The 18,155-nt window shown below is 35.2% G+C and overlaps 1 protein-coding gene across 18 annotated transcripts in view; it reads right to left on the reverse strand.

Annotated features, from left to right (window-relative positions):
* LOC120418446 (heterogeneous nuclear ribonucleoprotein L) overlaps window positions 1-18,155 on the reverse strand; it is a 354,926-nt gene that overhangs the window by 106,204 nt on the left and 230,567 nt on the right. For all 18 annotated transcript variants that reach the window (XM_039580857.2, XM_039580859.2, XM_039580858.2 and 15 more), the window contains 3 exons: window positions 17,132-17,217; window positions 6,858-6,954; window positions 6,178-6,235 (listed from right to left, as the gene is read on the reverse strand). In XM_039580857.2, coding sequence (XP_039436791.1) covers window positions 6,178-6,235; window positions 6,858-6,954; window positions 17,132-17,217 — 241 coding nt within the window. The remainder of the gene's footprint in view (window positions 1-6,177; window positions 6,236-6,857; window positions 6,955-17,131; window positions 17,218-18,155) is intronic.

The following is an 18,155-nucleotide window of genomic DNA, read 5'->3' on the forward strand; positions in this document are numbered from 1 at the left end:
GAAAATTTAAGAAAATTCCCCTCAGAGATTAATCAGTGCTCCGTAAAAAAACGCCAAGCATCTAGAGATGATTTTTCAATCAAGATGAAAAGGCACGAGCAGAGAGAAATAGAAAGAAATCCTAGAAGTCGGGCAAGCGAGCCTGAAAAACACCATCAAACATATGCAAATATTTTCTGCCGGTTTGTCAATGTCGTGTACCGAGCACTTTTCCAGCAGCTTTTCACCCTTCAGACTACAAGACTTGAATAAACACGAGAATTGAGGCTTATACTCCAGTGGGAAAATAGGACAGATTGATTTGAGATTTTTATGTTTTTTTTTTTTCGAAGTGGAGGAATTCTCCACGGAATTGGTTGAGCTTCATTTGTTTGATATTTGAACAGGGAAATTATTAGGAGAACAAAATGAGAATTAAACAATGGAATTTGTTGAGAAAAACTTACTTAGAACAGATTCGTAATTTTCATCCTGAAATCTCAGTTAAAATAAATTCCACTCAACCTTCAAAAGTCGCAAAAACTCATCTCACCCGAGATGAGATAATTGCAGTCGCGATGAAACGGATTTACAGCCCGTTTCATCACTCGCTGACAGCCTTTTGTCATTTGGGTCACACCTAATTTACTCACAGTCGCAAACTTTTGGCGATGAAATATTTGCAGTCTCAGCAGGGTGTGTGCACTTTGCGCCCATCAAAAGAAAATTATGGCAACCGAGAGAGGCCACCAAAACCCATTAAGTGCAAACTGGCAGCAAATAAAATGCTGTGTGTGGTCTAAAATTTACGAGAAATGCACGTCCCAAAATTTATTTCACTCGAAAAAAAAAAATCACCGCCGATGGAATGCGCGAAATCGCGCTCACACACGTAGAAAAAAGAGTTCCCAAAATCGTGAACAAGCGTTCATGAAAATGGGAACCTCGAACAAAGTGTTCAAATCCCATGGTACGATTTTGAAAAACGTACCATGAAATTTGAACACTTTGTTCGAGGTTCCCATTTTCATGAACGCTTGTTCACGATTTTGGGAACTCTTTTTTCTCCGTGCAGCTGGTTCGCTAGCTGTCAATCAGCTGACAGCCCAGGAGGGAGGTCACCTGCCCCAACCGCGCACGCAACTGCGATGCGATGTTTCCGTTTCGATGAGTTTCCTTTTGCGGCGGTTAAAATAGCACCAAGTCGAACGTGTATGTGATAATCGGTTGAACGCAACAATTTTTGGTTTCCTTTTTTTTGGGGAAAATGTGTTTACTGAACTAACAACCAACGTCATGGACAATAAGTTGTTCTTCGTTAGACGTAACGCCAGCAAGAATGGAACGCATGTGTTTTGGGGACACAATAAAAAAAAATGTTTTACATGAAATACATGTAAATGCGGACCAAAAAATCATGTAATATTACACCAATACTTTTCACATGAAATTTAAAAAGACATGAACAAACACGTGATTTTTAAATTATTTTTCAATGTGTAATTTGCTTTCAAAGACAAGTAGGTCAAAACAATTTGCGGCTTGTGGCTATTTAAGCAAGGAAATGTTACAAGATTTGTTTTGAATGTGTGACGATAAAGACGATTTAATTGCTTTGAAAGTATCTAGTATATTTTTGGTTAAAATTCTGTCTTTCAATTAATTTGTGTCAATTATAAAAGTTGTGTAGGGGAAATAAACCCTTTCTCAGCCTATTTCTATTATCGGCCTATCAGCACTTTGATCATGAATTACATTTTTCATTAAGTGTTTTTGGCTGTTCCAAACTAATAAATAGCTCAAATAAAAGTGAGCAAGCTATGGAGAGTTGTTGATGTACCAAAAAATGTTGATTTAATAGCCGAAAACTGCAAAAGTTATTAGAATTGGTCGAACGGCTTAGAGTGATTAAAATGGGTATATTTCCCCTAATTGGTTTGATAACATGTTTTGAAAAAAAATAAAAATTTAAAATTTTCAGGGCTGTTAATTAAGACCAACATTTGAATAAAGTGTAAAATGTAAATAAAGCTCCTTAACAAATTTTGCACCTTAATAACTAAAAAACACTTTTTGCAGCAATTTCTTTCCTGCGAACGTTTCAATTGTCCAAGGCTTTTCGATGACCCATAAGAATTATGCCTGTTATCTTACATGCTTTTATAAGCAATAGAAATGGCAATCACAGTTTTGGCACCCCCCAATAAAAGGATTTATCTGGCTCAGAAGCAAGCTAATAACGTGTCATCATCGGTCGTTAAGACATTCGTCATAATGGCCATAAAACCCCCCACTCGAGAGCTTCCTTAAAGTGACACAACACCACTATCATAAACTGGTTCGACATTTGGACAATTCTTTACCGCGTCGCGTACAAAAATAAAGAAATATAACTGCGCACGTTTTTCATGCCAAAGTTAAATCTTTACATTTTGAGTGAGCATTTTCCTAGGCCTCGAGACTCCATTAACGTGCGCGGGATCACCGCCTTTTAGCCATAAACGTGCGTTTATTGCCTTCAATAATGTGTAAAATTGAATCAATAAAAGACTGCTTTTGTCTCATTTCTTGAAGTTTTCCTCCACTTTCTTTTCAGAGGGGGAGAAGAAAAATCTCGAAAGTGGCCATAAAAATGGTTATTTCTGGTCAAAACCCCCTCGCCACTCTTTTGGTCTTTTTTATCCGGAAGAGAGGAGTTTTCCTTTGATCGATTTGGTCATCATTTTGCTGCGACGAAACACAATTTGGAAGTTTTGCCGTGCGAAAGCTATTTCGTTTAGATTACCCTCCCCCTTCCGGGATGAAGGGGTGGACACAATTTCTCCCCGAAAAAAAATCTTGTGCGGATCATGGCAAAGTTGTGCCCGAAAAAGTGAGAAATTGTTCGATTATCCCATTTTTTATGGGTTGGAAGGAGTGGGCGGAAAATTGCAACTTTAACGACATGTTTGTCACAGTTTCGCTACTTTTTTAGTGGTTTTATTCTGGGCAAAACTTTTGACATAGATTCTACTCATTAATCCGAACACGTTCTTTGCTGCTGTTTTTACCCAAAAAAAAAACCAAATGCGAAATAAATTCGTAAATTTCGACGACTTTCGATTAGAAGAAAGGAGGATTTTCCATCGAACTTTGACGCTTGAAGCTTGTTAGCTTAAAATGGGCACTAAGCAGTCTCGTTTGGTAAGTGGAATTTAAACGAGCGGACCAGGTACGTCAAGGACGAGAAGATGTTTTGCCCAGTTTCGTATTTTTTGGGAAGAGGCAGGGTAATGGGAAAAGTTTTTCAAAGTCAAACTCCGGATTATGTGATGAACTAAAAAGCTTTCAAAAATTTTAAAACTCTTTTCTTCTAAAAAAAATGGTCTAGATAATTCTGACAGTGTTGCCAGATAATCAAAAATTTAAAATTTTCGAAAAGATTCATCAAATACATTTTGAATGCTGTGCAGAAAGTCAGTCTGGAAATTTTATTTAATTATAGTTTAGTGATAATTTTTAAGACAGTGTTGCCAGATTAAAATTCGAAATTATAGGAAAAGTTATTTACAATGAAACAGAGTTTCTGAACATCATTCTCATTAAAAATTACAACAGCTGGCATTGAATTTATTTGAAAATATCACTTAAGTATACATAACGCTTGACAGTGGGGCCAGATTTCCAATATATTTGTTTGCTTTATTGAAAAAATCGCCATTTAGTGTTTTCTAATTTCCTAGCAAAAAGAAATAAATACAAGTACATTTATGTAAGTATAATTGATTATCTAAGAACCAGTATTCTGACAGTGTTGCCAGATCATCAAAAATTTAAAATTTTCGAAAAGATTCATTAAATACATTTTGAATGCTGTGCAGAAAGTTAGTCTGCAAAATTTATTTAATGATATTTTGGTGGTAATTTTTAAGAGAGTGTTGCCAGATCAGAATTCGAAATTATAGGACAAGTTCTTTAAATATAAAACAGAGTTTCTGAACATCATGCTCATTAAAAAATTACAACAGCTGGCATTGAATTTATTTGAAAATATCACTTAAGTATACATAACGCTTAACAGTGGTGCCAGATTTTCAATATCTATGATTTGTTTTATTGAAAAAATCGCCATTTAGTGTTTTCTAATTTCCTGACAAAAAGAAATAAATACAAGCACATTTATGTAAGTATAATTGATTATCTAAGAAGCATATTGCACTTTTTTATAAAACAGAGTTTATATAAAACAATAAACATGAAGAAAATATATATTCTGTATTCACATACATTTGATTATGTGGCATTTTATATCAAAAAATTGTTAAAAACATTTTAAAAATAACTTAAAAAGTTGTATTAAATCGATTATTAAAAACAATTAATCATTTTGAGAAACATAAACGAAAAAGTCGAAGTTTGTTAAAAAATATTTTTGCAATTCCGTCGTGAAACTACTTACTTTTCCTGTCATTCTTGAACGACGAAATAGCCTACTTTTCTGTACCAAAAATAACAGAATCGAATAGCAACACTTTTCAAAATAAATGCTGAAAAATTCTACTTTTCAGCACTGAAATGGGTGCTGAAAAGTTGAACTTTTTAGCACTTGTTTCGAAAAGTAACACTTTTCAACATTTTTTGATTTAAACGATTTATTGACAAAATACATGAAAATTTGACTTAAAATTTCACTCAATGGGTGTTTTTCGAAATTGCAAAAAATTTTGTATGGAACTTGTTGCAAAACTTGATTTTTTCAGCACTCTTCGTATTTATCCAACTCGGTGAACCTCGTTGGATAAATGTACGACTCGTACTGAAAAAATCCTCTTTTTGCAACTTGTTGCATAAACTACTATTTCAGCATTCTTTGACCATAAAAGAACCACAAAAAATGGTATCAAACAACGCAAAACCATGTAAAACGAGCAGAAGTCACTAACCGGAATCTATCAACAACCAAAAAAGAAAAGTAAACAAAAAAGTCGAAAAACATAAGCTACAAACGAAAGACGCCTGACGTAAAAAACACACAAAAAGAAAAAAAAAAGGCAAACAACAACAATCGGACAAGTGGCGAAAAATAAATCCAAACGAAGCCAACAGACATAAGGTCGTAAACAAACTAATGAATGAATGGGCGAAAAAATCTCGCTGCAAAATCGTAAATCAATTCACAATCGCCCGCGAAAAAAAGAGAGTCACTCACACACGCACACTTGAAAAAATGAAAACAAAAACGCATGCACAAATGACACACACACCATGCGCGAAGCAAAGCGAATTTAAAATTTTCAACAATAACAAAAAAAACGAGTAAAACAAAGTTTGTTTTTTTCGACTGCAACTCTTTGACGCTTAAATAATTTCACATTGCGCGTGAGGTAAAAAAGCATCAGTCTTGCTGCACTTTTCGGCATCATCTCGCTCTCTCTCGCGAAATTTTTTGCTCTCTTCCTCCCTTTTTGCTCTCTTTCTGCCGCTGCGCCGCTGCTGCACAATTCGTCGCCGCCGCCGACAGCCGCCATAATTTATGGCTTACCGTTATGGCAAATGAAGAGGTGACACTTAATTTTTATTACTACCGGCCCGCACCACCCCCCTGCTGGTGATATTTTGATGCAGTTTTTTTTTTTGTTTTGATTTGCGATGTGTGCGTTTTTATTTTCGCAGTAGCCAAACGGAAAGGGATAAATTTTAGGATTTTGTATGCCTATATTAATGTGTGTCCATTTTTTTGGTATTATTTTTGTTTGGCCTATATGTGGTTGTGCTGTTTGTGGCCCTCACGCTTAACTGTACGTTTTTTTGAGTTATGATTTCAGTTTGGGAGCCTAACGCACAATATTTTTTAGATGTGCGATGTTTTTTTGTTTAATTTCATCGAATTACAGTAAAGGAATTATCTGCGCGAATTTTAACTGCACAGTTTGGATGAAAATGAATGCGATAAGAGTGGGGATTCTAATTTATAGGAAAGAAATACAAAAATAGAGTATTTTTTTCAGTAGAGCTTGTCAGTTATTATCACTTTTCGAGAAAAATAAAGTAGTGAGACAGAGAGTGAGAAACGAAGGTTTTTTTTTGATGAGCAAAAAGAGTGTGAGTTAAAAACAGAAAAAAGGTTTAAAAAATAGGAAGAGGTAGTTTTTTTTGCGCTAAGATGGTAAAATGTACTTTTTTTTCTTAAGTAAGAGAGGAAAAAACGTAAATCCTTACCCAATGTGTAGTCCCAACTGGAGTCCGTGTCGTTTTTGTAAACATTGAGTTTTTCTGGCTGTTGGTTGTTGGTTCATGATGATTTTTATATTGGTTGGTGGCATGATGACGGATTTTTTGAGAATTTTTTGTGGTTGTTGTTGTTGTTGTCGAGAGAAAAAGGCGGGAATTAGAGAGAGATATTGTGGTGTAAATGTATTGTGGTGGCGTTTTGTGTTGTAAGGTTGTTTCTCTTTTCTAAAATCATGTTAATAAAGTTTCGTTCAAGGTGGAGAGAGAAAGTTTACAAATGAAGAGAACGGAAACGGACGAAACAATGGAAAGTTGACAGATCGAACTCATTTTCTGTACTGGAAACAATATGGAGGAGGTGTTTTGAATCGGATTTTTAAAATGAACAAAATACAAAGAAAGTGTGGAACATCCATCAGAAAATTTACTCTAATATATAAACAAAATTTTCTAAACATCTGTCAATCAAGTAAAAAAATAATAATACATCCGACAGTCAGAGAGATTCGACAAAACAATAAACAGCCTAACTGTCATAAAAAAAGTCGAACGCAGTGTGTCGCTTTCTCGCTCCATTTGTGCGAACGATACTCTTCTTTTTTTCAGATAGCTTCAAAACAAGAAAGCGGAAAAACGACCACCGGGAAAACTAAACTGTGCAAATTTACCTTGGCGTAGTCGATCTTCAGTGTGCAGCAGCCGGAGTAGATGTCGCACCCGTTGAGGGCTTCCCGGGCTCGGGTGGCGGAATCGATGCTGTCGAACGTGCACGGCGGGAAACAGATCTTTTGGTTAAGGAAAACGTTTGGATGTTGCGAAAGTTGTGGAACGATGTATTTCAGTAGTAAAACCTGGAAAAAGAAACAGTAAACATGTGTTTTCCGTAGAACTTTTCAGCATTTATTTTGAAAAGTGTTGCTATTCAATTCTGTTATTTTTGGTACAGAAAACTAGGTACAGAAAAAAATAAATGCTGAAAAGTTCTACTATTCAGCACTCAAAAGGATACAGAAAAATTGAACTTTTCAGCACTTGTTTCGAAAAGTTATACTTTTCAAATTTGTTTTGATTTGAACGATTTATTGACAAAATACATGAACATTTGACTTATAATTTCACTCAAAGGGTGTTTTTCTGAATTGCAAAAAATGTTGTATGGAACTCTTTGCAAAACTTGATATTTTCAGCACTCGTCGTATTTATCCAACTCGGTGAACCTCGTTGGATAAATGTACGACACGTGCTGAAAAAAATCTTCTTTTAGCAACTTGTTGCAAGCACCCTTGCCAAAAAAAATCGAAGAGCTGAGTAAATTTTGTTACAACTTCTCTTTTTTGAACAATGATGATCAGCTGCTGGTTGCTAAAATAGAGCATTTTGAAATTCAAATGTTGTGAAGAATTAGTTTTTCACAGTGCCATCTTAGGCTTCATCCATAAAGTACGTCACGCTAAAATCAGCTAAAATTTACCCCCCCCCCCTCCTCCCCACTACACTTTGAAAAAATGATACACGGTAAAAAAATGGCGATTTTTCATTTAACTTTTTGTCACTAAATATATTTATAAAAATTTTAAATCAAAACTAACATTTAAAATGGGCGTAATATTGAATGTTTGGCCCGTTTGAAATGTTAGTCTTGATTTTAAATTTTTGAAAATATTTTTTTCGAAAATATCAGAAAATTTCACGAATGTTTCATGTCTTAACATTGTAAATCGGACCTATAGTTGCTGAGATATCGACAAAAGAAAATGGTGGGTTGTTTGGGTGAGACTTAGAAAACATCAATTTTCCTGTTTTTTAACCTTTTCATGGCAATATCTCAGCAACTATGGGTCGTATCAACAAAGTTCAAAAAAGCAAAATATAGAGAATTTTCTCAGCTTTTCAAAAATATTTTTTTCAAAGGTGGGCAAACATGGGCCCTAATTTAAAAAAATATTAAAAACTGCGACTATTTTCAAAAAAGTTACCTTAAAATGGTTATAACTTGAAAACGGTGCACTTTATTAAAAAATCACTGAAGTACTTTTTGATTGCAAATTCAATTTTACATCGAAAAATGAAGTTAACAAATTTTTGCGACCAGTATTCGATTTTTTGAAAAAATCTGTATTGATTCAAAAAATCATAACTCGGTCAAAGATTTTTTGCCCTTTCTGAAAATTTCTGAAAAGTTGGCATTTTATGTCCTCTAAAACATATCAAAAAATAAAAATAGTGTTTTTTTGCAAATCAAGTTTAAGTGACAAAAAGTTAAATTAAAAATCACCAATTTTTTTACCGTGTATAATTTTTTTTCAGTGTAGTCCATATCCATATCCAACTTTGCCGAAGACACCAAATCGATCAAAAAATTCCTTCAAAAGATACAGATTTTTGAATTTTCACATATCATTTTTGTTTGGACAGCTGCCAAATTTGTATGGAAAATTTTATGAACGAAATAATGATGCAAAATGGCTTCTTTGGGCATACCGAAGGCACCAAAAAAGTTTCAGCCGGATTAAAAAATACAAAAATTAAAATTAAAGAAAGAAGACCGATTCCGTAGAGAACTGCTCACATATAAAAATAGAAATTTTTGTTTAATGCTGTGTTGTTTTTAATCAAAATAGTTTCCAAATTGAAGAGTAGAAAATTGCACAAAAATTTCATTGTTTATACTGAACATCAACCAGTATCTTCCGAGATATAGCAAGGGCTGATAAGATGACACTGAGAAAAAACTAATTTTTCACATAATTTAAACTTCAAGAGGCTGTATCTCAGCAGTAAGCAGTCTGATCAACAATGTCAAAAAATGAGAATCACATTTCGACATGATAATACATGGACAAAGTCAAAGACAAAGAGCTAACTCAGGTTGCTCATTAATATTTAAATTTTCTTTATTTATATATTAAATCGGTGAATTGACAGTTTTTAACAATAAATTAATTATTATAATAACTGAAAAACTGAACGTCATTCGAAACAGAAATTTGAAAAATCCAATTTCTACAAAGGCAGTTGCAGGCTTTGATTAAAAATTTAAATTACAGAAAAGTTAAAAATGACGCAATTTAATTAGCAAATAAATGTTGAAAACCCTGTTTAAAAGTTGAAACAATTTTTTTTTTGCACAAGATAACTAATGGTTTGCGCCATAGCACATTAAAAAAAATGAAATAGCATGTAATTTAGGAAAATAAAATTCTTTGCTTAATCTTTATTAAATTATGTTAAATTCCCGAGTAAAATTTTCAACCCGACTCAACAAAGACATCCCACACTAAGAAACGAACGCGCTGGGACAAAATTATCCCCCATTTATTAGCCGCTCGTTTTTGTTTTTTTTTTTTTTGGGTCAAGGGGGGCACTCTCTCAAGAGGTCAAACGGAAAGGCTTTTCTTTTCAATTCCGGCCGAGCCGAGCTAATGGGCCAGCTCAATGGTGTCGCACTTTTACAAAGTGCGAAATTTGAGACGACTAACCAAAAAAACGCAACATGGCGGATCTTAGCTGATTAGAATCTTGAGCAGCAGTTCCCCAAAATTCTCGTTGACTGATGATGATGACGGCGAAAGGGGTACTCTTTTCGCCGCACAAGTGTTGAACCCCTAAGAAGGGTTCTCCAATGTCGTCGTCGTCGGCGACGGATATTTATGGGATGATGGGCCGCAATTAGGCGTAAACGGACACGGGGCGCTTTGTTTTGGAGAGGGGGGTGTGAGGGGGTTTTCCGTCCGAGCAGATGGCATAGGCCAGAGGACATTCCGGGAGGAAATTAAGTAATTACTCCCCGAGACGTTCTGAAAGGAATTATGGGCGACGGAAGAAGGCTCTTTGGAGCTAGATGAGTCAAAAAAGATAATGACGAGTTGATAAAGCCGTCTTGAAAATACTCGTTTAGTAAAATGATTTGAAAAAAAAAAACAAGGGCGTCTATGTGGATCTAAAGACATAAGGATGTCAACTCATCAAACTTGTGTGGTGTTATGTTTTGTTTCTTTCAGTGAATGCCCAGTTGAACTCTTTAAAAAAGATTCCACTAACGTGGTTTATAACAATTTTGTAAAAAAACTCTAATAAACCAACGGTGTCAAGGGCGTCTACGTGAACCAATCAACCCAAAAAATGTCATCACGGTTAAGCAAACAACTTCCAAACTCCCACGCGCAATACTTTCCATCAACCGGCGCTGCCGAAAATTTAACATTTACGGTTCAATTAATACTTAATTGATAATTTAATGTGCTATAAATCCGGTTTTTATGGCGACTTTATAGACCCGATGGTGGAATTTGTTATTCTTTCGCTTCGGAATCTCGCTCACATCGAAAATTTATATTCCACCAACAGAAAACGCTGCGCTACATGTGTTTGTGCGTGTGTTTTTCATGTGAAACATTCATAATGTGTTACGCTCGCACACACATACACCCACTCATCACTTCCTGTACAAATTAGTGGTTTTAAGGTTAGGTCAGTATTTGGTCAGTCAATTGCAAGCCAGCTCGTAAATGTGAACCACTTTTTGTCCTCTTCCTTTTTATTCCTCCTCTCGGGAATCTTGCCTGTAAACCTACTGACTGAATTAAAGCATAAATTTTAAATTAAAAATGCTGTTTTATAGCACAGGAGGGTGAGAGATATGCAAGATGGTGCTCAGGTCGCAACTGTCACCTTCAGCTTAATTTACATCGCTTCTGGCACTTGATGTGCAATTTTTGGTACAGGTAGGTTCACTTCCCACACATTAAAAAAAGTGTCATATTGTTTACATAATTTTACCTTAATTTAAACAGAAAATACAAATTTCCATAAAAAGCATGTAAATTTACATCTCTCGGCACTCTTTAACAAAAGTATGGTAAAATTGCATTAAAAGGATGGCAATTTATAAATTTACACATTTTTACTAGGCTGAAATCCAGGACGCTACCGGCGCAAAATTGGACAAGTAATTGCGCGCCACTGTGTGGGCGTTTTATGACAACCGTGTAATTTTTTGTGTTTGTTGGGAGCGCTCACCTTTTTTTAATGTGAGAGTCCGGAAGCACCAAGAATTGAACCATAAATTGGATGGAAATGACAACCGATAAAATCCCCCTGGCCCCTCTGTAATTAATTTATTTGAGTGAGAATAAATCTTTGGACAGGGGATTTTTATTGGCACTTTCGGGGGTGGATGTATGTAATTGTAACGTGTTACTGGGCCAGTCAGTGTTGCCTTGCGGGGATGGTTCGACCTTTGTTGTGATGTAAATTGCTGTCACTTTAATCATAATTTACTGGCGGGCATTATTTTTATATTGTTTGAGCAATTGGTGGAGCTTTAAAGCGGTTTATGGACACCTGTAAATAAAGCTCATTTGAACTGATTGCTGTAGATTGTAGAATTACAAACATGTAAAAATTACAAACATGTAAAATTAAAACCATGTAAAATTACAACAATGTAGAAATTAAAGCATATACAATTGAAGGATTGTTAAATGCAAAATTAGTTTATAATATTGTAAGATTGTAAGATCACAAGGTTTGTATAGTAAGTTTACCAGTCTGTTTAATCGAAAATTTGGATAGCTTTAAATTGAATAAAATAAATATGGAGAAAAAATAGTCCGTCGAAGGAGTGAAATATTTTACTATTTCAAAGAAAAAACTTTTAATCAACTTAAGAAGAGTTGAAATTCAAATTCTCCCTTAAACTTCGAAATTAAAAGCTGCACAAATTAAACTTTCCATCCGAGAAAAAGCGAACTCGATAAATACTCAGAAACACAATTTTTTCGGTCAACGAGCTTCCCCTCAAGCCATATTTCACAAGCAGATCGAGCAGGGGTAAGAATACGTTTTAATTCCACCAAAAACGACTCCTCCCCCACGGGCAAAAGCCTAAATTAACGCCCTTGCCCAAAGTTCCACTCGTCACATCGTTTGTGCGTGAAAATATTCAAATTTTCTTGCCAATCGCCACTTTGAACCGCTGTGTGCCACCCCCCTCCAAACTGCTCGATTTAATTTACTTGTGCTAAGCCAATTTGGGCAAGCCTCAAAATGGGCCTCCCTTCCCCTTCTTGAAACGCAATAACAAGTGTGGTGCGCGCTAAATTTAATCTTCTCCTGGCCCGAAAGTGGATTTAAAGTTGGAGGAAAAGCTGAGAAACTATGGTGCTTCTGTTGTGTTTTGTGGTGGCGGAAGAAAATTCAGCAAAGTTAATGAAACTTCCTGGCCACAGTTTCCTCCAATCGCTAGGAGTGCGGGGGAGGATCAAGGAGTTGATGAAGAAGTTTCCTGCTCAAATTTCAGGCAACATAATCTTTTGGAACCTATTGACTACACTGTGAACACAAGTAGTTAAGGGGAAGGTGGAGCAAATTTTGTTTTAAAAATTGAAGCAAGTGATTTGGAAATAAAAAAAAATGTTTAAAGAATCTAGGAATTTGGAAATTCAAATTTTTTTAAGAATTTAAAAAAGAATAAAAAATTTAAAATTTTTTAAAAATTTAAAAAAATTAAAATTTTAAAGAATTTAAAGAATTTAAAGAATTTAAAGAATTCAAAGTATTTCAAGAATTTAAAGAATTTAAAGAATTTAGAGAACTTAAAGAATTTAAAGAATTTAAAGAATTTAAAGAATTTAAAGAATTTAAAGAATTTAAAGAATTTAAAGAATTTAAAGAATTTAAAGAATTTAAAGAATTTAAAGAATTTAAAGAATTTAAAGAATTTAAAGAATTTAAAGAATTTAAAGAATTTAAAGAATTGAAAGAATTTAAAGAATTTAAAGAATTTAAAGAATTTAGAGAATTTAAAGAATTTAAAGAATTTAAAGAATTTAAAGAATTTAAAGAATTTAACGAATTTAAAGAATTTAAAGAATTAGAAGAATTTAAAGAATTTAAAGAATTTAAAGAATTTAAAATTTAAAGAATTTAAAGAATTTAAAGAATTTAAAGAATTTAAAGAATTTCAAGAATTTAAAGAATTTAAAGAATTTAAAGATTTTAAAGAATTTAAAGAATTTAAAGAATTTAAAGAATTTAAAGAATTTAAAGAATATAAAGAATTTAAAGAATTTAAAGAATTTAAAGAATTTAAAGAATTTAAAGAATTTAAAGAATTTAAAGAACTTAAAGAATTTAAAGAATTTAAAGAATTTAAAGAATTTAAAGAATTTAAAGAATTTAAAGAATTTAAAGAATTTAAAGAATTTAAAGAATTTAAAGAATTTAAAGAATTTAAAGAAATTAAAGAATTTAAGGAATTTAAATAATTTAAAGAATTTAAAAAAAGGAAAAAAACGAAGTGAAAGAAATTCTATTTTTATAAAAATTGATTAGTACATTGTTAGAATTTGAGGATTTTTTTTAATTTTTAAGAAAATTTAAGGTTTAAAGAAATTAAGGAATCGCAATATTCTTCTATTTGAGTTTATACGAATAAAACACTCCAAAAAACCCAAAATCCCTTCAAAAGACGACAAGCTTAGCTTCCAATTTCGGTTCGACTTCTCCTTAACTCAAACTCCCGTGTTTACGCACCCACACGTGTCACTAGCACAGAAAGCCAATTAGCATGTCTTGGGTGCTGCTTATCGATACGGTTGACGCTTTTGCCGCACTTCTAGGAAAATCCCGTACAGTCACACACACACCAAAGCAAAGCAGCTGTCAACCGACGGGCTGGCGATTATCACGTAATTATGTCGAGATTGGGTTCCTTGCTGTAGGTCTAGCGCGCACACGTGCCCAAGGTATTGGGGGGTGCCGACCCGAGTCGGGATATTGAAGGCTGTTGTTGGGAAGTAATTTTGCGAATTCTGCTAAAGAAGATGGGATCAACTTCAAGGGTTGAAAACCCATATTAATCGAGGCTCATAATGAAGAAATTATGCGTGATTAACACACTGCGAAAATTTGTGAAGATGATTACTTCGATAGCAGTAAGCAGATCAATAGATTGAAAATTAATAAATTTACATGACATTCAATGTAAAGTTTGTTTTCAATATTTTGTTTATTTGCATAACAGAATTGTTATGTTGGCAGATATAATCTTAACAACATAAATACTAAGAATTGTAATTTTGCATGAAATTTCATGTAGCGTTTAACCTGACAACATTTCAAGTGCTAATCACAAAGTAAAATTGTACATGACCTTGCATGTAAATCTGATATTATACATTCCACGGCATTGGAGAAGATTTACGATAATATTCATTTCCATAACCATGCAAAATTTATATTTAATTAATAGTGTAAGCACCAGCAAACTCGCAATAAATTAAACGTCATAATAAAACAGTTTTATTTACGAGTGCCGACTTCTTCAAAACCCCTCACCAAAACGACTCACGGACAATAAAAAATCCTTCCGCGCAGCAGTCAGGACGACGGGGTTTAGAATTTATTTACAAATCTGTCACCCGGGAAAGCGATTCTCTTCAAACGTCGCGAAGTAAAATGTCTCACGACGTGCGAAGATACGTTATAATTTAGTCTGAACCCACCAGACGATGGCGATTTTGCGCGCTGGATGCAAAAATTTTACGAGGCTTTAAATCTTTTCCAAAACAATCTCCCTTACCAGGTTCGGATTCTATTAGGTAGGTATTTACTTTGGATAATTTTCGAGAACATAAGAAAATATACGGCCAAGAAGTGTAAAGTTATGGATTGCACCGTAGAAAACGTAAATTTACATGGAAATCATCGTGAAAAATGGACAAGTATGATTTTTTATAAACCTGATAAAAAATTACAAACATGTAATTTTACAGGAATTTTTACTCAAACTTTTTCACAGTGCCAACGATATCGAAAGTAAAAGTGGCGGTGGACCCCTCGTCTTGGAGACGGGCTTGTTCCCAGCTGTTCCTCGGTGCTCTACTTTTAACGACATGTCTCGTGCCGAGTTCAAGTCGACCGGTAAGAACACTCGGAGAGGTCATAAAAGTCCGTCAGACACGGAGATAAAAAAAACGGAGCGTAACGGAGCAGCAAACATGGGAGTCCTATTACGATTTTAAACTGGCGAGTGTAAAAAAGATACTGACTGAGCTAAACCTAGCATTTTATTGGGATTGGGATTTGTTGGCGAAATTGAAGTTTGAATTATCGATTTTTTACATATGAATGATGTAAATTAAGTTGCGTTGTGTAGGAAAATTACATAAAATCTAGTGGAAGCTCAAATTTAGCAGATTTGATGGTTTACTTCGGAGGCAAATTTTGTTTGAATTACAATTACATGCAATTTATGTGTTCTAGTCATGTAAATTAACTGTGAGTTCTGTGTACTGTGCCGAAAGACTCGTTAAAATTTAAATGGACCAATTTAGTCAAGTACTTGGGAAAAGGGACGACGAACCCACATGCAAAGTCTTGATTGGAGCGAACCAATTTTAGTGCCAACCATTAAAAAGTCAATGCCTTGTCATAGTCTAGATGAGAAGAATTCAACATGTCTAGTCTTGAAGGAGAATTTCAAAGTATTTTTAAAGTGATGCTCCGCAATCAAACGTTGAGTGATTTTCGGTAGAATGGTTTTGAATTGATTTTAAGAGCCTTTTAAGCAATAACATTGCTCTAATTTCAAACACTTTTTAATGCACATTAAATTCAAAGTGCTTTTATCATTTGTTTGTTTAAGAAGGACAAAATTAAACTCTGCAAATTTCAAACGAAATCCCTGCCGCTCTCCCAAAGGACTCGGGAAAATCCCAGTTTCGAAATTACTTGCACACAGCTTTCCCTCCAATGAGCTCGATAATGGGCCAGCGAATGGCATTAAAATGTGAAATTATTTTTTATGTTTATGAGGCGCGCAGCAGCTTCAATTCCCCCATCGCCAACCTTTCGTGTTCGCCATCACGGCTCCACTTTATGCCATTTGCAGCGAAGCGAACTGTGGCGGAACGCGGCCGAAAAGTCCTGGATTTGGTCGGTGGCCGCACTTTAGTGCCTTGCTGATGCTTTTCACAGCACATTCCGGAAGTTGTTAAACGAGGGCCGTCGAACTACATTGGGACACTGCAGGATAGTTTCGAAAAACTGGTAAAATTACGTGGAAATGCTTGCTTGTAAAATTTACAGGACATTTTTGTACGGAGCAATGAATGCTATCGAGAAAAATTCAATTATTTGTTACATGTAAGTTTCGTTTCGTGTAACTATTTATGCCTAATTTAGATTGCATGTAAAATTACATGTAAATTGCAGTATCCGATAAATGTAAAATTACAGTATCAAATCAACTGTGATTTTACACCTCATTTTATGTAACATGTTTTAATTGCTTTAAAAAAAATGGGTATTGCATGGAATTCAGCTATCACGTAATTTTACATGGTTGTTCATGTGCAACACCAAAACTTTTAAATTCCACTGTGCATCGAAATTCCTTCTTCGCAGAAAAAAAGTCAAGCTGGTTCGCGGCATGAACTTTCGAACTTTTCGCCAACACAAGCTCAGTGTTGTGTGCAACAAATTTGCGCAGAGTTCGAGAATTGCACCGACCAAGGAAAATGACTCGACCATATGGTGTGTTCCGAGCAAGTTCGGGGGAGCAACACAAGTTTTTCCACCCACTCCGGCTAATCGGCAATCCGAGGAAATGCATATATCCTCGCGCAAGAGGGCAGAGTGGTTTGTGTTCATTTGCGGCTTTGCACTTTTTGGTTGGCTTGAGCTAGTGGGATTTTGGAACGGCTTTCCTGGGCTGCAAATGCTAGTTTCGTTGAAATCTTCCAGATGGCACTCCCCGGAATCGTTGGTATTATGAGGAGTAAACTGTTGGATTACAGCTTGTGGAAGTACAGAATTTATGACATCTTGGCTTGGGACAATCTGGCAGCAGGACTTACTTGTCATAAATCCAAGAATATCTAGGGATTCCCGAAAAAAAGTAACTGAAAAAAAACAAGAATCTTTAACAAAAGGATATTCAACCATCGCTTGGACGCCGTTCTTCTTGAATATCACGATGCGCTGCACTGGTCCGTTCGGGTTGCAGATGGTGTGCAGAACGTCCTGAAAAAAAGAGGGAGAAGAAACACTAAATTAGTTATTTGGACCAAAGGACTTGAGTTTTTTTTCTAGCTTCGTTAAGATGTGATGTGAGAAGCCCACGTGACTTGGAAGTGGACTGAATTCGTTACAGATGTTGATTGCTTTATCATGACTCCTGGTCAGCAGTGTGGGGACATGCGGAGAACGCACGTCCACGACATCTGGACCCCCCTCCGAAGAATCATTCAAAACATGGGTTGAAATCACCTAGCAGTGTTTTTAGATTCCTACAACAGACTAAACGTATAACTCCAATAAGCTTTGCATGCAAGTTAAAGTCCAGTCTTGGCAACTTGTATGTGCTTTGCATGCAAGTTGGAAATAAAAATTGGCGTTTTTTGACCTAGAATTTGAACTTCGATAAAGGGATCGCTATCTGATCAAGCATCGATTTCATGCGCCTTGCATACAAGATTCGATGCAATACTATTCTCACTACAGAAAGATAAAAAAAGCAACATCTCAAACATTTCCCACCCCTTATATCTGATACAAATCACATTCCAACGGATTTGACCTGGGGTTGAGGAGACTCCTTGCTAGATGTCCGAAATTGAGATTGCACCGTAGAAAAGTGGACTCACCCCCCAAGTTATGAGAGCAGCTCCAATCGAGATAAGCAAAAACCACCGGACAACTCTTTGGCTCTCCCTAGGTGACGACGAAACTTCTATTTCCGGCGGGCCAAAGGTCAGTCAGCAGTATTATCGGGGCACCCCCGAGCCTTATCGTGTTTTTAAAATTCAAAAGAAACGACGACTCTTTTGATCCCTTTCTTTTTTGTGTTGCTTCCGATAGAAATTGGAGAATTTGACGTCGACGTTTCCTCAATAATCGATTTCCCGATTTTTTTTTTCTTTCTTCAAAAAAGGACGAAAAACTTTGATGAAAAAAGCAAA

This window comes from Culex pipiens, chromosome 2 (assembly GCF_016801865.2).
Source record: "Culex pipiens pallens isolate TS chromosome 2, TS_CPP_V2, whole genome shotgun sequence".
Lineage (NCBI taxonomy): Eukaryota > Metazoa > Arthropoda > Insecta > Diptera > Culicidae > Culex > Culex pipiens.